The sequence below is a fragment of the Engystomops pustulosus genome, chromosome 7 (genome assembly GCF_040894005.1).
Source record: "Engystomops pustulosus chromosome 7, aEngPut4.maternal, whole genome shotgun sequence".
NCBI lineage: Eukaryota > Metazoa > Chordata > Amphibia > Anura > Leptodactylidae > Engystomops > Engystomops pustulosus.
This window is the reverse complement of record NC_092417.1, coordinates 76079161-76102197: the sequence shown is the minus strand read 5'-3', so window position 1 is coordinate 76102197 and position 23037 is coordinate 76079161. Positions and strand designations below refer to the sequence as shown.

The 23037-nt window shown below is 44.5% G+C and overlaps 2 protein-coding genes and 1 long non-coding RNA gene across 5 annotated transcripts in view; 2 read left to right on the top strand and 1 right to left on the bottom strand.

Moving 5' to 3' along the window:
* TTLL5 (tubulin tyrosine ligase like 5) overlaps positions 1-6750 on the top strand; it is a 32172-nt gene extending 25422 nt beyond the window's left edge. The window contains exons 22-30 of one of the 2 annotated variants that reach the window (XM_072116815.1): positions 2787-2860; positions 2953-3059; positions 3197-3244; positions 3327-3596; positions 3683-3849; positions 5653-5738; positions 6111-6186; positions 6279-6373; positions 6445-6750. In XM_072116815.1, the coding sequence (XP_071972916.1) occupies positions 2787-2860; positions 2953-3059; positions 3197-3244; positions 3327-3596; positions 3683-3849; positions 5653-5738; positions 6111-6186; positions 6279-6373; positions 6445-6661 (1140 nt within the window). In that variant the 3' untranslated portion in view covers positions 6662-6750. The remainder of the gene's footprint in view (positions 1-2786; positions 2861-2952; positions 3060-3196; positions 3245-3326; positions 3597-3682; positions 3850-5652; positions 5739-6110; positions 6187-6278; positions 6374-6444) is intronic. The other variant, XM_072116816.1, reaches the window with a different exon arrangement.
* LOC140070373 (uncharacterized) lies at positions 2776-16142 on the bottom strand. The gene is made up of 2 exons (XR_011848915.1): positions 15467-16142; positions 2776-3855 (listed from the first exon to the last, which is right to left on the bottom strand). It is a non-coding gene; the product is annotated as an uncharacterized lncRNA (long non-coding RNA).
* On the top strand, positions 16111-21855 carry IFT43 (intraflagellar transport 43). Of its 2 annotated transcripts, none has more exons than XM_072116822.1 (9): positions 16111-16268; positions 16564-16650; positions 18902-18960; positions 19075-19107; positions 19243-19286; positions 19467-19539; positions 19618-19693; positions 19922-19984; positions 20986-21855. In XM_072116822.1, the coding sequence occupies exons 1-9, from the start codon at positions 16227-16229 to the stop codon at positions 21091-21093; spliced, it is 585 nt and encodes a 194-aa protein (XP_071972923.1). In that variant the 5' UTR covers positions 16111-16226; the 3' UTR covers positions 21094-21855. The 2 variants fall into 2 exon arrangements, with proteins under 2 accessions (XP_071972923.1, XP_071972922.1); XM_072116821.1 differs by having other exon boundaries at positions 19240-19286.
* The last annotated feature ends 1182 nt before the right edge of the window (positions 21856-23037 follow it).

Here is a 23037-nt window from a genome sequence, read left to right as displayed (position 1 = left end):
CTAATAATATTTCTCCTGTCTTTTACCTCATCAACCAGACATTCCTGTCTGCAAATGGAGGGTCATGTGATCTCTAACTGTCCAACTGTTACAATAAGCAGAGCAGCCCCCCCCCCCCTGTATTTCCCGCTGCTGCTAGATTACACAGGCAGAGGACGGAGGGAGAGAGCAGGGGGAGGGTGAGACCTGTTCTGCACATACTAACATGACCTAGTGAGAAGACATAACTTAGGGGCTCTGGAAACACCCCTCCAGAGCCACTCAGGCTCATTAGCATAATGTTAAACGTTTTTAAAAGCCATGGATAACAAAGAAGATTAGTCTGGGTCTATGAGTAAGTGCCCTGGTTTATCATGGATGATTTTAATGTTAGATTTTCTTTAATGCTAAATTCAGTTAGGTGCTTGTCTGAAACTGAGAAAAAAGTCCATCCAAAATAGTTAAATCTATTTTGGAGTGCTGCCATTTTCCTTTTAAAGTACTTTATTTACCATATAGACACATGGTAAACAAAGTACCTTAAATATTTTTCACTTTAGTTGTAGTGTTGCCATTTTCCTTTTCACTATATATACACATTCTGTGACTTTACTTATCTGATCTGCCGACTCAGATGCATACTGTGCACAGCATAATAAGGCACATTTACTAAGGGTCCGCGGACCGCATTTTCGTCGACTTTTCCCGCTTTGCGTCGCACGCGATTGGATTTTGCCGCAATCGGGCCGACTTTCATGCAACACAAATTGGGGGCATGGCCGTCGAACAACCCGACTGATTCGGACTTAGCGCAGAATTTAACATTCAAAATTGTGTCGCAAGCAATGCACTTACATGCATCGGGAAGAAGGTGAACTCCGGCGGACCGAAGCGGGGAAGCAAAATATGCAGGAAATTGGACGCACGATCTTAGTGAATCGCAGCAGACCTGAATCCTCGTCGGACAACACACCTCGGGGATCGCGACGGGACGGGTAAGTAAATGTACCCCAATATGTATATATGGGTGCATATCTCCTCCATTCTTCAGTGGTCAGGTGGCATTCCGGGCTGCAGATTAGCTTTCATGGCTGCAACCCCTGTAGTTACCCCCCTGCCTCCATCTGTCTACAGTTTATGGTCAGGAATGTCTGGCTGATGACGTAAAAGGCTTCACTTTAATTCTCAAGAAAAAGGTGTAGAACTTTTCAAAAAGAGTTATACAAGCATTCCACGGATTACATGCAAGATAGGTTCTTGAGGTTTTCACTTAAGTTGAATTTGTATGAAATTTTATAATGGCAACTCAAGAGAGAATATTTTTTTTGTCCCTGTGACAATTACATTTTCAAATTGTTGTGGTGTAATGGGAACAAAGATTATCAATAAAGGTTAATTGTAGACACTTTTATACAAAATAGTCAGCTCACCTGGACCCTTGTGGACTGTGATTCAGGACGTGGAAATCGGAGGCACGGATGATCCTCGGCTTAGAGCACAATAGCATACACAACAAAATTCAATCCAGCTTCTAATAAGATGCCACGTGAGATAAAATAAAAAAAAAAAAAGATGAAATAGATAGGGATAAAAGCTGATTGTAATCAGTGTGGTGGTAGCCATGAATAAGGAAAGCTATTTCCGAAACGCGTAGGCAAGAAGTGGTCTCCCCGCTACCCTGTGTAATGTATTAACGTGTATTTCCCATTGCTATACGAGCTGTTTTTAGCCGTGATCATTAAAGAATTGGATTTTATCTCACGTAGCATCTTATTGGAAGCTGGATTTAATTGTAGACACCATACAGCTGATCATTGCAGTCTGGGAATGTAGTAATATCCAGAGAGCTTCACCAGAGGTCACAGTGGGCAGAGAGGTCTGATTGTAACCTGGGGTCATCTGTAGGGACTTTGGGAATTCGGGCACAATCATGCTGGGCTTCATGTTGCCTTTCCCCAACTGCTCCCACAAAGTTGGAAGCAAACAATTGTCCAAAATGTGAAAACGTGACAAAGCTTCTGTGGATCCAAAGAGCTTGGGCCAACCTCTTAAAAGCAGCCTCATTGTATTATTCCTTCTGCACTAAACTTTATAAGCCTAATAATTGACCAACACATGATTTCAGTATATACTTGAGTATAAGCCGAGTTTTTCAGCACAAAACAAAGTTAAAACTCACCTTTCCGGCGCCCCATGCAGATCTTCTATTCAAACCGACCAGCAGCGGGGGCAGGTCCGTGCGATGTCACAGGCTCTGAGGTCAGCTGCAATAGTATTGTGTGGGCCGGCTAACACTCCGATGTCAGTGGAGGCTGACATCACAACATAAGACCTGCGGGGGGCACCGGGAAGGTAAGTTTTAACTTTTAGCAGGGGCTGCTGGCTGCTATATAAGGGGGTGGGGAGGCGCTGGCTGCTATATACTGTGGGGGCTGCTATATACTGTGGGGTCTGCTGCCTGCTATATACTGGGGAGGCTGTGACAAATGCATTTTCCACCCACGGCTTATACTCAAGTCAATAGGTTTTTCCAGTTTTTGGTGGTAACATTAGGGGCCTCGGCTTATATTCGGGTCAGTCTATACTCGAGTATATATGGTATATCAGAGAATGACGAGTGCATGTATATCATGTCATTCACATTCTGTCTAATGTATAGATGTTCCCCTATTTTGTATCACAAAGATCTTTTTCTATTTCTGTATATTTACCTCCATCATTTGTATTACATGTCTATGGAAACATTTGATGCTATGGAAACTTTTTTTTTTTTGCGCTGCTGAGATGTCCACATAATGTTTCACCAGGAGACACGGCAGCTGAACGATCAGGAGTTAGGGGTGAATCCACAGAGTTTTCAGAAGTTTCTAGCAGAGGCCAGGTAAGAAGAGACGTCCGCTTCCAAATTACAATCTCTGCTCACATTACCCTCTGATCAGCAGAGCTGTAGACCCCAATATGTCTGTGTTGTAGTGAGCGGGAGCTAGAGGACGTCCTGACCTTTTACACCCACAAGAATAAATCTGCCAGCATTTTTTTGGGCCGTTCACGCAGTGCTGACACTGGAGGTAGACATGCAGGTAAGTGACTTGCATTAAGCTGACATTGGAGATGGACAGCGAAGTTGATATTTGTATACTGGTTGGGAATGTTAGGCATGAAGTTGATATTTCTGCTTTTGTTCCTCTGGTGACATCAGATTTTATGTCCTTTCCAGATGAGCCCATTGTCCCTCAGATCCCAGAATCCTGCTATAAGCAGGAAGGTCAGTGGTTTTAGGACATTTCCTCTCTCTGAAGGTCCTTCAGCTTCCTCTACTTTTTCTGATTGTTGTTTCCTACTTATAGACTTGCAGCCATCTTCAGTCTCCTCAGACTCTCATCCTTCCATTATATGTGCTTCATCAGAAGCCAGTTCAACACCTGGTGTCATGTTATCCAGTCCCACTTCACGTCCTCTGTCAGCGGTCAGCTACCTGCACCTTCCTTCTACATTGTCACAGTCCTCCTCTTGTGGGCTGCGCTCTCAGTCCTGCACCTTGGGATCATTTTCCTCCTTCCAAAGTGCTGCTCAGATCTACAGTCAGAGGCTGAGCCGTGCAGGCTCCACGCGGCCAGGTACTCCCTTCTCAGCCATACACATTACATGTCTGCACTTTACAGTCTTCCTGCTCATATCTGCCATTTTGTATCCTTGGATTTAGCTAGTGCTCAGCCTCATGTCCTGAGGACACGATGTCGGTCTGCAGAGGGAGTGAAAGAGCTGGAAGACCCTTATCACATCGGAGCAGTCACATCCTCACTGCAACGGCTGGCGGAGAGACAAGCGAGTCGCCACAGCTCTGGTCACCTCAGACAGCTGACACAGCAGGTGTGCCTTTGGAGAGGAGAAAAAACCCAAAATTTGAGAGAGTACTGATGGCCACAGTGTATAGAGAGACAACCCTCATAGTCACTTAAGCAGGAAACTATCAGTGAAAAAAAACTATATCACTGGTAAACCCCTGAAAGTAGCTGATAACAAACATTAATACAATACTCCTTTCATCCCCCCCCCCCTTCATTATATTAGTATTACCTTAATTAACGATTGCTTCCTATCAGAAAATTCCGTGTCACTTAGGTCATGAGATCTTTTTGAGACCTGGTAAAATTATATGGATTTGTGTACTTGACCAGAAGGCTTCTCACTCTGTTTCTTGTGGACTTTACCACACAGAGGGAAACATATCATAGCAAGAGATTGATGAGTAATAATGATGGAGAATATAGTGAGAAGGGTTACTACACTGTTCCCCAGCACACAAAAGTGGTACAGCCTCTATTTTCCAATGTGATGCTCTTCTAATGAATCATTGGTAATATAAGAGATAGCTAAGAGGTATAGAACATAGAACAGTTATGTAAGAGCAGACAAGATGCTGCTCTGCAGGGAAGTAATTATCTCTCACACTATTCAGGAGATTTATCATAAGGCAGGATTTTGCGCAGATGTCTATGTGTTAGACTGGCAGGTTTCCAACTGTTGGATTTATAGTGCGGTGTATGTGCAGTGTTACATGCCTTCTGATGTGAGCTGTGTGGGAATAGACTGCACCAGTTGCATGTATGTTTAACATCTGCTCAATTTCTGCCTGTTTGCGATGTTTTTGGACAGGAAATTTTCAGATACCTCAAACATAAAATTGAGCAAAAACTTTAAAATTGAGCAAAAACCTGTAGTAGCAATGGACCCACATACACCACCTCCTATGTGGTGTAGTTTTGCGATTAAATTTGCGTTCTCTTGAAAATTCTCAGTTGATAAATATGGTGTTACACACTCCCCACAGAGTACCTCTTAGTTGTCTTTATACAGGTTTCACTGATGGCTTTATCCGTAGAATTACAGCCACCATTCTTCTAAAAAAAAGACTTTAGTAATGGTGGGCAGTGGAGCAGTAAAAGATACAGTTATGAAGGCTGCGGAACAGTCAGGTTACCCCACACCCCCCAACCAACGCTAACACTGCTAACCATGCCCCTCTCTAGAATGAGTTGAGAGAGGCGTTGGGTGTGTGAAATCTCTGAAGAGAATTCGTGAGGGAGAATGAAGCTGTTGGGGTTGAGAGAGACCCTGGCTGTGTTGTGTGTGATATTCTGAGGAAAATTCCCAAGGAAGGGGTGAATGAGGTGGTTGAGAGAGCCGCTGGCTGTGTTGTGTGTGTGACATTGGACAGAAGTGCATTTATGGCATCTTCTGGGCATTTAGACTCTTATATTAAAGCCCAGACACAGATCTTGCTGCGCTGGTGCTAAAACTAAAATGTGTTGTGCATACACCTGGCTTGTCCAGTCATCACAACTTATTCCCTATCCACAGGACACCCATAAATCACAAGAATTTGGTACCCCCAAATGAACTGAGCAGCTGTTGTTGTTCATGCTACTTTGGCTACTTCTGCAGCGCCCATTTCTAACCTGCAACACTATTTCTGACCCTCGTGATTTGTGGGGGTCCTACCCATCACCAAGTTATCACCTATCCTGTGGACAGGCTCTTTAATCTGCTTTCATTTAAGCAAGAGGACACTTTACATCTCAGTGTGTTTTTTTTTTTTTTTTTGGAGGTATATGCATTTGATTGTTTTCTGCAGTTTGTACAGACATTATATGACCAGCCCTCTCTTCTCAGCTGTCACGCATGAACATTGGCAGCATTGCTCTCTCCAGAGTGGGACTTCGCCTGACAAGAGCCATTCACACCGAGGATAAACAAAGGTCAGTAACAGTCAACTCAACATATATATTGGTGACATAATGGTCACATAGTTAAGTTAACCCTTAAACACAGCAAGACCAAGCGCTATCCTGGAAACCAAGAGGGAAACTAGTTAATAGTGTATATAGTGCTATAGTGTATAGTCATGTACTGTGTGCATAGCAAGAAATGCCATATACCTTTAAGGATACATTAACATATATCATTATTCTTATCCATAACTCAGCACTACTAATGATTAAACTGATGCAAAGACTTGAGGATAAAAACTGAAGGAAAGTGATGTATATATGAAACTATGCAAACACCATGTACTGCTCTTTTTTTGGATGGCGGAGCTTGCTTCTCATTCTCTCCTTTGCTTTATTCAGTGACAGCGCAGCACCCCTTTCCAACAGCAACGTTGCTTCTCCAAATTCATTAGAGTGGAGCCACAATCCAGATAAGGTAAGTTCATCCTCTTTGGCTTGTGTATTCTTGAGACAAGTCCACAGATTATTTGCCACTCAGTTCAGTCCCCTTGTCTGGAATCTTCTCAGTTTGCTGACATCAAGCATGGTATGCTTCAGCCAGCTCCTCCCCCAACTAACCAGCCGTGTGTAACCAGGAAGCTGTCCGTATCACGCTCAGTCCGGTACGTATGGCACATGGGTATGAGGGGAGAAATGAAGACATTCTTATAATAAGTCACTGATTTTTCTGTAGAGTACTGACATCAGATGGACAGAAAACCCCCAACAATCTTCTCAGCAAGGAGCCAGACGCGTCTTCTCTTCATAGTGGTCAAACATCAGTCACAAGTATTGTGCCTACAAGCCTTCCTGATGGAACTCAGATTGTATTTGCAAGGTCCAGACCACCAGTCCCTCCTCCCAGGGTGACAAGCAAAGTGCAGAAGAGAAGGGTGGTCTGTCCAACATGACATCCACCACCTAGAGATCACTCCCATCCCTATGAACATAGTTTTATTTTTTTATACTCTGTTTTTACTAAAGACCAAAATGAACATAAGCTCATGTGTTGTCGTTTCTGCACTGTATGGGATGATCTACACCAGGGGTTCTCAACCTGTGGGTCGCGACCCCGGCAGGGGTCGAACGACCAAAACACAGGGGTCACCTAAAGCCATCGGAGGCTCGATTTTATCACGTTTTGGGTGCAAATACAACATTCTTGTACATGGTTTGGGGTCACCGCAACATGGGGTACTGTATTGCGGGGTCACAGCATTAGAAAGGTTGAGAACCACTGATCTACACCAACCCACCCACCACAGTAGAATACAGCAGCAGGTAACCCAGGTACAGCAATAAGTAAGGAACATACATTGGAGATCAAACATTAGAGAACAATGTATGAACTCTATTGACCAACATTTGATGGATTTATTTATTTTTTTTTTTAAATCAGGTAATTTTTATTAACCACCAACTTCACTTTCCATTTTCATAACAGAAAATTACAAACATAACGTGAACATTGCAAAGCGCAATTTTACATACAATACAGACAACAATAACCCCCCCCCCCCTCTGCCTCCCTTCCCTCCCAGGCAAGAGAAGCAGTGCAGCGGCGTATATTTTATCAGGATTCCTATACCAGGGATTTTATTCATTCCCAATACCAACTTGTGGGGCTCATAACGATCTGTCCTGCAGATCGACATGTTCCAAGAAGGGCATCGGGAGTGTTAATAGGATCCTAGTGTATAAGACTTGTTTTTTCCAGAGTTCTAGATGCTGATCTTGGCATCTCTAAGCAGAGCTCCAGATGGTAAACCTGGAGTAGAGATCCAACTACCCCAAACAGCATCGAACTTCTTAAGTACCCCTCTTTTTTATAGACCGCTCTTTCCAGTCTAATATAGTTATTTACTCTTGTACAAAATTCTGTAGATGTATTTTTTTTAAGGGGTACAACATAGTGCTAGGACAGGGTTTTGCAAAAAACAAGATGATCATAAATAGAGAACAGTAATGAATGTAGATCAACTAAATTTTCTGAAGGTTACAACAGTCACCATACAGTAGGAATTGTACAGACCTTTGTATTTCAGCACATCTGCAGCCACAGGACTTCACTAGCCTCTCACACTGCTATGGTGGGATTTTTGGTCTTCTTTCAGTCTCTTCTACAGTTCTGTGTTGGTTGTGGGTTTGTGGCCATAACTCTATCACCAAAGATTTTCCAGAGGTTTTCTATTGGGTTTAGATCAGATCTCTGGACTGGTCATTTCATTGTTTCAAGGAACTGCTTTAACTGTTTTGTTGTGTTACTGGGGGCATTGACCTGTATGAAAATTTCTGGCTGATTAGAGAGACTAGAGAGCAATTCCAGCTGCAGTGTTGAAACAATTAGCCATGGCGATTCTTCGCATTATCCTGTCCTCTCTTCCATTTGTCGTTCGAGGTTGACCAGCCTTCTTGTGAGACTTGAATGAGTTAGTGATGCAAAGAGGCAATATTCTAGAAATTACTGACTTTGATGGCCAACTTCTCTTGCTATGGCTGATAGGGTCACCCTTTGGTCTTCACCTGGACAACCTGCTAACAGGAGTTTTTCATTCACTTTGGAACAGCACATCATTTTTGCAAATTCAGTGAAAACTGGAAAGTTAGGCTGCAAGTTAAATAGGGGTTGTCAGATAATTAAGAAAATTAGCACCAGATTAACACAAATACCTTGCAGGTTTCTGAAAGTGTTCTCTAATTTTGCTCTCCAGTGTGTTCATTCATTATTCATGTGTTGAATCAATTGATTCACTGACTTGGCCTCCTGATGTATCTGGCAGCTGGGCTCCGCAGAGCCTGGTGTATATTTTAGCTGTGAACAAGTTCTGATAAATTTCCTCCATGTAGTTTTAGGGTAGACTTGTTTTGGTTAAAGAAAAAAAAAATTCACCTTTATTCTTTTTGATCCTGTGAATGTGAGATTTAAAAATATTCACATGACAAAATCCTGAGAAAATATTCTCAGCATGTGGATTTAGAGAAAGAAATGTTAATCTTGGTGAACTTATGTCACCCTTATTGTTCCTTAACCCTTTGGTTGTCTGGGGCTACAAGCAGGGCCGTACTTATGGCAATGTGCCTAGGGCAGTGGTGGCGAACCTATGGCACTGGTGCCAGAGGTGGCACTCAGAGCCCTTTCTGTGGGCACCCTGGCCATCACCAGAGAGGACTCCAGGTATCTTCCTGCAGTCCCAGAGAGCCCAGGACTTGCTGTGCACAGAGCTATTTTAAGGTAACAGTGCTACCTGGGACTACTGGAAGAGTGGGAAAGTGTTGACAGATCTCGATTATCATTGTAGCTCCTGCTGCAGCCCTGACAATTCTTCCTGTTTATGGGACCCTGGAGCAAAGCTACAATGATCATCCAAATTTCTTATATTTTCTGCTTTATTGGTGTTCTCAGATGCTGTTATGAATGAAAGATGTGACAGAGAAGCGAGTATAAATCACAAATTAAATTTCTGTGTTGGCACTTTGCGATAAATAATTGGGTCTTGGTTGTAGTTTGGGCACTCGGTCACTAAAAGGTTCGCCATCACTGGCCTAGGGGGACCAGACGAAGCGCGGGGGGGGGGGGGGGGATGTCTTTAAAAAGAAAAACCCGCCCAGAAGCCAACCCCTCAGACTGATCTGGTCTGCTCAGCGCTCCGCTGCTCGCTATCAATTGTAGTTGCGGCACAGGCATCGTGTGATGAAGTCAGCCTGCAACGGGTCTAAGGCCTATGGCCAGAACTGACCTAACACAGGCTGACATTATACGTTGCCTGCGCTGAAGCTATTGACATGGGGGCATCACTGTGATTACTTGGGCCTGTCTAAAGCACAGTGACTACTTGGGGCAGCGCTCGCACTACCAAGGGCAGCAGTGTGACTATGACGATTGGCTACTGGTGCAGGCACATTGACTATTGCAACTGTAGCGGCATAACTCTAATCTGTAGGCAAACAACAGAACACTATTAGAATTGTCATGAGAAGGTGGAGTAGATTATGATAAAATGAGGAACCTAACTTTTTATGTGTCGCTACATCTTCAGAGCTGGTTTCTGGCTGGTAGAAGCTCCCATATCCTCCAGAAAGAAGAAGCTGAAAGAGAATTCCTCCAACCAAAGACGTCATGTGTGAGTTGCTGGATTTACTGGAGGTTCTGGTACTAACCATTAGCTCACAATTCTGCACTCAATATACAACAATGAGCTTGGTTTTATTGTTTTCCCCCTCTCACCACGACAGTACCCAACCAGAAAGAGGGGTCCGTCCACAGGGATAGGAAACCCAGAGCTTTAAAGGAGCAGCCCCAACTTCAACCTTAAGTGGTTTCCACAGTGCGGTTCCATGCAGATACCGGAAGTGGGGAGCTATATGGCGTCAACGAAAGTGCTGCAGACACTTAGTAAATAAGCCCCATAGTATGAATTCTACTGCTAAGACTCAAAATTATGAATGTAGAATTTGCGGTGATGGTCTTCCTAGCTCATAGCCGACTTGTGATGCATGCATTCATTGTATGATGGCCCAGGATCAGTCTGCTCTGTTTGAATAGATGCAATCCTTCATCCAATAATAAGTGCGTAATTCAGTTCAGGGGGCAAAGAGATCTTTCAGATCTCATAATTCTCTGGGTACTTCAAGTGCGTCAGACTACTCTAACTCAGAGTTAGGGGAGCTATCGTAGGGCTCAGTGTAGGAGGATAAGTCAGACAGGCCCGGTTTCCAGTTGAGAATACAGACCATTTAATAAAACTGGTTAGAGCAAAAATCGAGTTTGAAGATGAGAAAGAAGAGCACTCAGTGACAGATGTCATGTTTCAGAGGCTTGGGGAACAGAAAAATAGTGTTTTTCCCACCAATGAAATTATCTCCTCTTTAATTAATGCAGGATGCGGAAAGCCAGAGAAAAAGATCTTTATCCTCAGAGCCATGAAGAGGAAGTACCCTTTTGCGGAAAAGGAAATAGAGTCTTGGGATAAGGCGCCTATGGTTGACATGGCCATCTCAAAAGTTTCCAAGATGGTAGCTCTTCCGGTGGAGGATACTGAACAAGAAAGCAGATTTTATTATTATTATTAAGCAGATAGCTTTTTACGTTGTTCCTGGGAGGTGTCAGCAGGAATGTTTAAACCAAATAATGCTGCTACCTGCATGTCTAGGTCGCTCCTTATTTGGCTCTCACAATTAGAGGAAAGTATTATAAGGGGCACTCCAAGATCCCAGTTAATTGCGGATGTTACCATGGCACAGAAGGCTTCAGCCTTTTTGGCAGACGCATCAGTAGATGCGCTTAGGTTAGCAGCCAGATAGTCTGCTTTATCCAATTCAGTCCGGAGGGCATTATGGCTGAATAACTGGCCAGGGGCCTTCACTTCTAAGAGTCACCTATTCAATATCCCCCGTGAAGGAGAATTTCTTTTTGCGTCCTCACTAGATAAAATCTAGTTGCCTTTTGTATCTCTTCCGCACGGCACTTCAGGATTACATTGGTGTCAGGCTCAGCAGGCCCTGGAAACAGAGGTAAATTCTCTTCTAGAGAATATATTCAGAATGGTTCTTCTACAGGAACAAGGCACGGGGTTCTACTCAACCCTTTTTTTCCATAAAGAAGTCGGCTGGGTCTCTACGGACTATCATAAACCTAAAGCTGACGATACCCAAGAATAGACAAATTCTTAAAGATGGAATCTATAAAATAAACAGTCTACCTCCTATAACTGGACTTTTACATGGCAGCTATAGCTCTGGCAGATGCCTATTACCATGTTCCTATAAATCCTGCCTTTCAGAAGTTCTTGAGGGTGGAAGTAATGCATCTTCAGCTCAGAGCCCTACCCTTTGGGGTGGCAATAGCCCCAAGGGTGTTTATGAAGTTGATATCAGAGGTAGCTGCCTATGTAATAAGGCATCATGGAATCTTTGTGCCATACCTGACGAATTTCTATTGGTAGGGAAGTCAGCGGAGTAACTAGGCCTCTAGACTGAGGAATCCTACTTCCTCAAGACTCCGTGGGGTGGTGGTTAGAAGAGGAGAACCTTCAGAAGTCCTCCTCTAACGGACGCAGGTGCCCTGGGATGGGGAGCTCAGGTACTTTAGCATCTGTACCAGAGCCATGGAACAAGGAAACTCACGAAAGAGGCCTCTGATGGGCCTGGCATATCACGTATTCCAGCTGGCAGAGAACAACTTGACTTTGCTCTAGGCAGTTCACATAAGAGGAAGAGAAAAACTGAGGGCAAACTTCCTAAGTTGTCACCCCCTGCGTCAGGGAGAATGGTGCCTTCACAAGGAAGTATTTCGAAAGATAACAGGACTATGGGGGAGACCAGTAGTAGACCTATTTGCCACCAGGAAGAACATGCAGGTCAGGGATTTCTGCACTCTGGACCCGAGGGACCAGGATACATTCTCGATAGAGTGGAATTTTGATCGCTCCCATGCTTTCCCTGCTCTGTTTAAACAGCCAAGAGTCCTGAGGAAGATAAGACAGGATCAAGCCAGAGTCATACTGAAAGCCCCCTTTTGGCCCTGGAGGGCTTGGCTCTCGATACTCGGAGAACAGATGCTCAGATCCTCCCATAGATGCCCGACCTTCTGTCTCAAGGTCCAGTATTCCATCCGCAGATAAAGAGTCTCCATCGGACGGCTTAGAATTTAAAAGGTGGATCCTGATTGAAAAAGGTAATTACAACTTTGCAGGAAGGCAGTTACCTCTAAAATTTATTTTCGAATCTGGAAGGTATTCTTTAGCTTCTGTAATCCAGATCAGGTAGATCTGGATTCTTACAGACAGGGCTAGATAAAGGTCTAAAGCCAGCCACCCTAAAAGTCCAGGTCTCAGCCCTTAGTCTTTGCTTTAGTCTCCTTTAGCTTCCCATCTCAATTCATTAAAGCAGCCTCATGAATTTCTCCCTTTTAAGGTCCTCAGTACCTCCTTGAGACCTCACATTAGTCCTAAATTATCTCATCAAGGAGCCCTTTGAGCCTTTGGAATCCTGTCCCTTAAAATGGTTAAAGGTGAAGGTAGTTTTCTTAGTGGCAATCACCTCAGTCCGTAGGGTGGGGGAGATTTCTGCCCTATCCTATAGGGCACCCTTTACAAAGATTCTAGAGGATAGACTTGTCCTTACAACAGATCCAGCCTTTCTCCCTAAAATAGCTCCTAAGTTCCATCGCCCACAGGAGATCAGGTTCCCTTCTTTCTGTAATAATCAGTCTACAGACAGGGAAAGAGAATATAGGAAACTGGACATAAGAGGGCCATAAAGGTCTATTTAGCCAGATCTGAAGAATGGAGAAATTGAGACAGTTTATCTTATTTGGAGGAAGAAATAAGGGCAAGAAAGCTTCAGCTAGAGCTTTCTCCAGATAGATCAAGTTGGCCATCAGTTGTAGCGTATGTAGCTGTTAATCTGACAGTACTAGAAGGGCTTAGAGCACATTGAACTATGGCAGTCTCATCCTCCCGGGCAGAGTTTAGAGAGGTGTCAGTAAACCAAATCTGTCAAGCTGCCACCTGGTCTTCTCCACACACCTTCTATGAACCCTATAGGTTGGATGTGGCGGGTGCACATGAATTAACCTTTGGGAGAAGAGTATTATCTTCAGTGATCCCTCCATGACTTCTATGCTATTCCCCCCGTTTGGGTGTTGTGGTGAGAGGTGGAAATCGGTGTTTCTTTAGAGATAACCATGGTTAACAGAAGAGAAACAATGATACTGCTCCTTTTAAGGCAGGCCTGCAATGAAGTTGAAATATGTTTTGGCGGAAATTTAAATTTTTTAGGCAAATATTGACTTTGCAATTAATTACTGTTAAGCTGATCACTGACGCCAACCCTCCAACGTATATATAGCCAGCAGCCCCCTAATCTATAGCTTGTGACGGCACCCCTCCCACGTATATACCCTGCAGCCCCCTAATATATAGCCAGTGCCGCCCAGGGCCTGTTCTAGACATAGTGGGGCCCTGGGCAACACTAAAAGTGGGGCCCCAAGATAAAACTATTTTATGTCCAGTTACAGTCAGCAAGAGGCTCCCTTTAGTATAAAACAAACTGTAATATGAGAGAATTTTATAGGAGATAGATAATAGGGAGATTGATGGGTAGCACAGTGGTTAGCACTACAGCCTTGCAGCGCTCATCAACATCTGCAAAGAGTTTGTATGTTCTCTCTGTGTTTGTGTGGGGGTTTCCTCCGGGTCCTCCAATTTCCTACCACACTCCAAAAAATTACTGGTAGGTTGAATAGATTGTGATAGAGAAAAAGTAAGATATATAAATGGTCAGATTATAGGAGATACATAACTAGACAGATAGAAGATAGAAATATAGACAGCAGATAGATAAGCATGTTCACGCGGGAATTCAACCAAAAATGTGCTCCAAACAGAAAATATTTCCCTTCACATCTCCTAAATTTAATAGATGGACATGTGTAGAGTTCACAATTGCCCCATATTGATATGTTCACATGAATAAATCATCATAATATCACTAAAACTGAAATAACTAAATATCTGCTTTTCAGCTAGAAATTTTAAGACAGTCCCAACCTGAAAAATATATCAATAAAACAGATTAAAAAGTAAAGGCACCCGTAAAACCTATGTAATTTTCAAAACAGACAACCAGGTGATGCATTTGGCAATTAACAATCAAAATTTCCTCCAAAATATGTACAAATCCAGAATACCTATATGAAGAAAATATACTTTCCTAAAACAGTAAGATGTGAAGAGATCATACATACACCACACCAATATATTAAATCCACAGGGGACACCAAACTATTTGCAGAAAATTGCACTTGGCATCACACAGATCTATGTGTGATCTATGTTCACTTACACAATGGTAATCCAAATAATAACTATATATCCATAGACCAAGCTAATGAGATAATAAAAGTCACTTCTTTTTTAGATGCTATTGTATTAGCCGCACAATAAAAGAACTCTACGCACTTCATAAGAATATGAGTGAGAACGTCATAGCATAGGTGCAAATGGAGGATGGTGTGAAATAAAAACATATAAAGTGAATATTACCATTATCTGTGAGGTGCAGCAGCTCCTGTGTGCAGCAAATTCTCCCTGTAGCTTGAGGGCCGAGAATCTGGAGGGGGGGCTACATTTTAGGGCGCTGTATCTTTGCCTCTGTGACACATAGAACCTCACTTCTTTTTTTCATATGAAAGAAGAGAGAGTCTCCTCTGTTATACGAATCCAAATTTATGTTTCTAAGTTTCAGGAAAACGGAGATATTAACTGTTAAACTGCCGTTTGGAGTGATTTATATATATAAAAATCGCACCTGATATTCTCACTTTAAAGGGAACCTGTCATCAGGGACCTCACCTGCTCCTTCTCAGAGGTTACAGCCTGGTCAACCTGAAATCAGTGGGGGAGGGACAAGCTGTACAGGAGCACAAACGTGCAGCTCAAACAGGTCACATGTTTTTTTAAAATGCATGCAAACCAAAGCCCAGCCCCTGTGACTACCCCAGGATTTTGTCAGCATGCAAGAGTAAGTTATAACACACAATTATACTGTAATACAAATGCTTAGAAAAGTCAGAGGGGCAGTTTTGCACACTGGTGCCAAGTACATAGCCAGCAGCCCCCTAATATATAGCTAGTGCCGCCACCCCTCCCACGTATATAGCGAGCAGCCCCCTACTCAGCCTAAAAATGGAAAAAAAAAAAACCCTCTGTTATTACCTTTTCGACAGCCCGCCATGGGTCCGCTTCAGTTCCGTCACATACACCATGAGGTCAGCCGCTTGCTGACTTAGTGCGTGCAGGGGGGCGTCGGAAAGATGAACATTGACTTGAGTATAAGCCGAGTTAGGGTTTTTCAGCACATTTTTTTTAAACAGACTAAAAACGCATGGTTTAAACGGACCAAAAATAACACATGTGGCGCTTCGGTTGCATGCATTTTCAAATGTTACTGTGCATTTGGCAGCTTTGGAAACGGTTTTCTTCATTGCTGCAAGTGTAAGAAGGTGTGAAAATGTTTACAGAGCTGCTTATATTTCCAGCAATGAAGAAAACTCTTTCAAAGCTGCAAAACGCATGGTAACATTTGAAAACGCATGTGTCCTGACCCAGCCAAAACGTCACATGTGAATGCACCCCCATTGAGATGTACGTAATAGGGCTTATCCACTGATGTGCGCACTGCAAGTCCACAGGGCAGTTGTGGAGCCTATACCTTCCCCGGCCACCAGAATGGAAGGTTCCCTGGTCGCTGTTGCTCTTTATATTTTAGGTCGAGGGAGCCAAAAGAAATCTAGACAAACGGGACACGCACTTATAATGGCAGCAGCAGCCGGGTAACGCACTAGAGGGCGCTCCTGCCCCACCGACTCCAGGAGACACCGGAAGTGGGCGTGTCGTTTTCTACGTGCGCTTGGTTATTTCCGTCTTGAGCTCCGGTTGTTATGGTTACCGACAAGCTTGAATTACCGGAGAGAGGATGGACGATGTGCTGGATCTGGGCGATACACGAAGATCCACGGTAACACACGGACATCTCCCCGACTGCCTCCCGTCACACCCCATAACACCACTTACTTCTTACTAACTTCAGCCTCTCCATCACACCCCACCCCCTCAGTGGTCCCTGCAATCTTCTCTCCCACATCACACCCCACCATTCACTGCCCCAACCCCATCACTCTATGCCCCTGTCTTACTGCTATCACCTCAGGGGCCCTTCACTTCTCCCATGCATTGCTGTAACATCACACCTCAATGGTGCCCACCTTATCATGCACTGCCCCTGATAACTGCTGATGTGTCACCCTCTTCAGGGAATAAAGATGGGGCGTCGTGCCCGAGCATCTCAGGACATCCAGCAGGAAGAAAGTGACACTCCACGGGGCACATCATCCAGAGAGGTGAGCACGGGAAGCAGCACCAGAGGGTAGTGGCGTAACTAGGAGAGGCAGGGCCCCATAGCAAATTTCTTCATGGGGCCCCCCTTCCCCTTAAAAATCTATTCATATATACATACACACACACGTTTATACAAACACACATTTATACACTTAAATAAAGACATATAACATTCTACACTCACTTTTATATACTCGTACACACATACATATGTATACACCTATATGCACATATTTATGTACTCATATATACATTTATACACTAATACATACAGTATATACAAACTCATACTGTATATACATACAGTATATGTGCATCAAAGTTGCATACATACGCCCAATGTGTATACACATACATGTGATATAAAAACGCTGTATGCACACATACTGAATCTATATACAAATACATACAATATATATATATATAATGCATATACATACAGCAAACACATGCATACAGTATATACACACAAACATACAGTATATACAGCAGATACACATGTACACCATATACATGTAAATATATATTTATATGCATGTGTCTACATACAGCATATAACCACACATGGGCAAGGATTGGCGTCCTCGTGGAGTCATTTGTGATATGCGCATTTTTATCTACATATTGAGTGGAGGAGACTAGGACAGGAGTGAAAATATTGACGGTTTCTGGTCTGAATGGTGACTTATCCCTGAAAGTGATCCCTTGTGTTTGGTGCACAAATAAGGAGGAAACCTGCATGGACCGTCTTTTTCGTTTTTGAGCTCTGGTCACAAAAGAGTTTCTTCTACTGGATTATAACCACACATACAGCATATAGACACACCTACTGCATATACATACAGCATATAGACACACATACTGCATATACATACAGCATATAGACACACATACTGCATATACATACAGCATATAGACACACATACTGCATATACGCACAGCGCACGCAGCACACGCACGCAGCACACGCACGCAGCACACGCACGCAGCACACACACAAACAGCAAAAACACACATACATACAGCACATACACACATCATACACTGTACAGCACATACACACATAACTATACATACATATATAGGGACTTACATGTCTAGCAGACTGGCTTCTGTGCATTGGGGTGGGTCAGTTAGGAGACTGGTTGTGAAATCATGACAGCGGGTGGCTGTTTCTACGGGCTGGTAGGTGGCAGTCGCATCATGCTGGCGTATGCCCACAGAAGCAGTGTGCCGGCTGGCCGTGGATTGAGTGTGCCTGGCGGGCGACCGCAGAAGCAGTGCGCCGAAGGAGTGTGCTGGCTGGGAGGCCGCCGTCTGACTGTGCTGGATGGGCGTCCGCAGAAGCAGTGCACTGAAGGTGTGTGCCGGCCGGGAGGCCTCTGAATGACTGTGCCGGCTGGGCGCTGGCAGAAGCAGTGTGCCAACGGAGTGTGCTGGCTGGGAGGCCTCTGACTGACTGTGCCGGCCAGGCGCTCGTGGAAGCAGTGTGCCGGCCAGCCAGCCAAGCACACTGCTGAAGGAGTTTGCTGACTGACTGACTGGCTGACCAGAAGGACGCCGACGCAATGTGAGCGCCCGCGGAAGTAGTTTGCCCACACAGTGTGCGGACAGAGGGTGCCAGCAGTGTTGCGCCCGGCAGACGGGACAGAGAGTGCTGGCAACGCGTCCGCAGAAGGAGTGTGCCGACGGAGTGTGTCGGCCGGGGGCCGCAGACAGAGTGTGGTGAACGGATAAAAAGAGTAGGGCTGGCCACAGATGAAATGGACAGGTCATGCAGCCGCTGTTGGAGCCGTCTGGGACGTGGGTGCCAAATGAAATTGCGCAGGCTAAGTGCCCGCAAATGAAGAGGCCGAGTCTGGCGCCTGAGATGAGGTTATACATTTTGCCTCAGCTGTTCATCCCGGGCCCCTGTGGCGCCCGGGCCCCGTAGCAACTTCTACGGCTGCTACGGCTGTTGTTACGCTACTGCCAGAGGGGTAACTGACAGCAATTGGATGTCCCGGGTTACTGAGCCGTCACATGACCCTGATGCTGTCAGAGAAGAGGGGAAGGGGCATAATGGTATCATCCATTACTGATGACATCTTCCCACCCCTTACCATTCAGGGTAAGGGGGGATTAGAGAATTAATGCTTTCAATGCACTCTTATCCAGAGTAATCTATTGGTAATTGGGGGAGTTTAGCGATAGCATTATTATCACCTGATCAATTATTCTCGTCCTATTTCTGCTTTTTATTTTCATTTACAGGGTCCCCCAAAGCCTTTACGACAGGGTGGATGGGCTGATGAGTCGTCTGGGACATCAAAGTGAGTGACAGCCCATGGGCTTCTCAGACGTTTATGTACTACACCTGCTCCCAGATATGCGGCATTAGATTTAATTAGGAGTTTGATTATCACGTTTGTCTTTCCCTTCTGCAGATCAGGAAAGCGTGGCACTGAAGATGTGGAAGAGTGAGTGTACATCATATGCCCTTACATTATACATAGAGTGATGGATATGCTCCCTATGAAATGTGTGTTATGTACAGGATACATGTTGAAAATATCTTAGAGTGTGATTATATATTTTCTCTGTGTCAACAGCAGTCGCCTTAGACAGAGGAGTCTAGATGATTCTGATGAAGGTGGAGGTGAGTGGATGCAGGAATAGGATGGTGGGTACCAGAGGGGAATGATGCTTTCAGGTATAGTGATAAGGGCATGTTATAAGAATAGGAGCTGATGTGAGCTCCTTAACATTCTACTGTGGTTGAAGGTGACTTAAAGTTGGTCAGGAAGTTCCCTTCTTATGTGTTATACCTTCCTCCCAGATATACCTGTTATCCCAGATCTGGAAGATGTTCAGGAAGAGGATTTGGCTCTTCAGGTGGCATCACCCCCCAGGTAAATAGCTGGGTTTTCCCCCCTAACCCTTTTGCATACAACAACTGTGGAATCTCATGTGTCCATTTTGTTTTGCAGTGTTCAGGTGAACCGAGTAATGACTTACAGAGATCTGGATAATGACCTAATGAGACATGCAGCCTTCCAGACCCTGGTGAGACCTGTGTGCTATATTCCTGGCGGCATTTTTATAATGTCCTTTGCTCCCTCCTGGCATTGCTGAAGGACTGAGAAGGTAGCAGTCTATGTGCCCTGTTCATGTGCACAAAAAGGGATGATGGAGCTGGTGAAACCTCTGTGCTCTTCCCATGCCGGTTTTCTATTATGGTGTAGGATATCCTCCTGCCCCCCTTGAAAATAGCTCTGCTTTGCTTCTTTTTAGGATGGAGACATCGACTTAAAGCTTCTGACGAAAGTCTTGTCTCCAGAGGTGGATGTGCGAGAGGTGAGTGTCCAGGAATTGTAAAGCCTCATGCACACAATTGGATGCTAACCTCAGCTTCGGGCTACAGTTGGGTGCAGGAGAGAAGAGGGGTGAGTGCTCCTCACCTCTCCCCACTCCATAAAAAGCGGGTGCAGTAATACGGCAAAATATAGGACATGTCCTATATTTTGCCGTGCTTGGTCACGGTGCGTTGAGACAATGGGGTCATTTACTAAGTTCCTGATTCACGTTTTCCTGACGTGTTACCCGAATATTTCCGATTTGCTCCGATTTTCCATGAATTGCCCCGGGATTTTGGCGCACGCGATCGGATTGTGGCACATCGCCGGCATGCACGCAATGGAAATCGGGGGGCGTGGCCAAACGAAAACCCGATGGATTCTAAAAAAAACGCCGCATTTAAAAAAAAGTGTCGCGGGACTCGGTCTTACCTTCACTTGGTCCGGCTTGGTGAAGATCAGTGCATTCCGGGGAACTTCAGCGCAGCAGCGCCACCTGGTGGACGTCGGAGGAACTACCTTAGTGAATCCTGGCCGGACCCAAATCCACCACAGAGAACGCGCCGCTGGATTGCGAATGGACCGGGTAAGTAAATCTGCCCCACTGTATGCTCATTGCACCATGACCAAGTTCTATAGATGTCTATGGAGCACATGATCTAACCACAAATTATGCCGGATCACAGTCCCCCTTACGTTTGTGTGCATGAGGCCTAAGGCAGCATTCATAAGACTGTAGCCTGGGCAAGCACACATGAGCGTGCTGCAGAGGAAGAGGGGTGACCACTCCCCTCTCCATAGGAGATAGTCACTGCACTGCCATACAGACCGAAAAAGATAGAACATGGTCTTTTTTTTGTGTATGGTGTGCGTGTGGCACCGTACCGTTGCCGTGTGCCAAGCTTGCAACCATATATGTGTCCCACGACAGTTGTTTGAAAATAGCCTATGGGTGATTTGGTGGGTGATGACCACATTGGGTAACCTTGTTCTCCTCTGCAGGATGATGTGCAATGGGATTGGGACTTGTTATATACTGAGGTCTCGTCAGAGCTGCTCACAGAATGGGACTTGGGGAAAGCTGAAAGGGATGATGGCCCGCTCATCTGAGGACACTCTGCATACATCTGATAAACAATTTACCTCAGACTTGCCTCATTTTCTGTAGAAGATGGAGCCACAAAGGAGTGCCAAGAAGCCAGCAGACACCGGACCCAATTTGTTTAATGTGTCTAATAAATTGTATAGAGGATTCTGCCTGGGGGTCATCTGCTGGATACATCTGTTATGAGAAGTGCACCAGGTATCTCAACCTGAATTCTATGAAACGTTCTACCAAGACCCCAAAGGGCAGTCCGCTGCATCCATGCATTATCCTCCTTTAGGACAGTTACTGTCAGCACTGCTGAGATTGCACAACAGCTCCAGGCATATGTTGTCTGATTACTGTAATATTTGTGAAAATAAGTTATGCAAATAGGGACTGTGGTTGCTCACTAGGGGGAGCTTCATTAAAAACGTGTCTGAGAGCAAAACTGTTCTAGTTGCTCAGGGAATTAATGACAGCTCAGTTTTCATTTTCCCATAGCAGTTTATAAAATAAAAGCTGGGTTCTGATTGGCTGCCTTCAGCAACTAGAACAGTTTTGCTCTCAAACAGTTCTGATAAATGAAACCCTAGGTTCTGGACAGTCAGAATGTACAGCTTGTTCTGAATATGGCATATAAGCCCTCGGCTGCTGATTTGGTTGATACTAGTCACAGCACCAGGAGGTGTAGCGCTTCATGTCTGGGGGGAAATTTTACATGTCCAGTTTAATATGTTCTTTGCCTGCATATAAAGGGAAATAAATAAATCAGACACAAGCTTTAAGACCAGTCTTCATGTTACAAGTTATTTGGTATTTCAAATAAAAATTACAAATTAACATTGACATTGTGCATCGGACTTCAGGAGATCTGGTTAGTGATGTTTCTGGATGCAGGACCATCAATTACAGTGAAGGGGGCCTTCTGAGGAAAAGACAGAGTTGACTTCAGTGTTAAAATCTCCGCCTCCATGACTTTATATAACTAATATACATCTCACTTCAAAGTTGATTTTCTGGATGAGACCCCCACACTGGGTCATGATAAAAATACAATCTGGAAGGTGGTCCGTTGCTTGACAACATACTAGTAGTCGTTTATTAATGTTTAATCCAAGTTTATTGAAGGAATTAAAGAATCCAACATACAAACACAGAATTCTTAAATGTGAGTGGTGGGTGCACAGGACTCCGGCATTATGCAAAAGATGAACATAAGTGCAACATGTTGATATTTGCTCAAAGCGTACTCCGTAGAACATGGCCTTGGTGAGACTGCTGCGGGGCCTGGCATTCAAACTAATGGTCAAGGAACTAACAAACCATAGTCAGACAAAAGGTACAGACGAGAGTGGCGTGTATGCGATTAGGAAAGGTGGGAAAGGGTATCCTCCCATATCTTCCTTCCACATAGACTGTCTATTTCGGCAGGACTCTGCTCACAGAAGAAGAGATCCTGAAAGCAGGGGTCAATTGGTATACCTCCCAAGGAACCTAAGCTCGGTTTGTTTTGCTTGGGTCTGGGGAATTGTATGTTACCAGTTCCTCCATTCTTCGTATAAGGCCGAGCTCTTGTGTCTGCTACACAGTAGTGGGTAGGTGGGGGCTCATCCAGTGTTGTAGAATCATGTTCGTGCTGGCGCAAAAAAAAGTGATGAAAGAGGCCCTTTTTAATAAAAAAGATGGAGCCTGGCAACAAAGAGAGCAGCACCACTTGGTGGCATGCCTGTATGGTCTTACCAATAACCTGGTTATAGGTATCAAACACCCTCTTGCAGACAGGTTGGATCCCTGGCAGCTGTATCAAATGTACAACATGGGTCCCACCTTCGCATTACACCTCCAACAGATTTCCGACACCTCTGGATAAATTTTGTGACACGTGAGAGAGCACCTGAATAGTATTTTAGAATTATTTTCCTGAGCACTACAGGGCAGGGGCATTCTGTGGCAGAACAAAAAGGCTT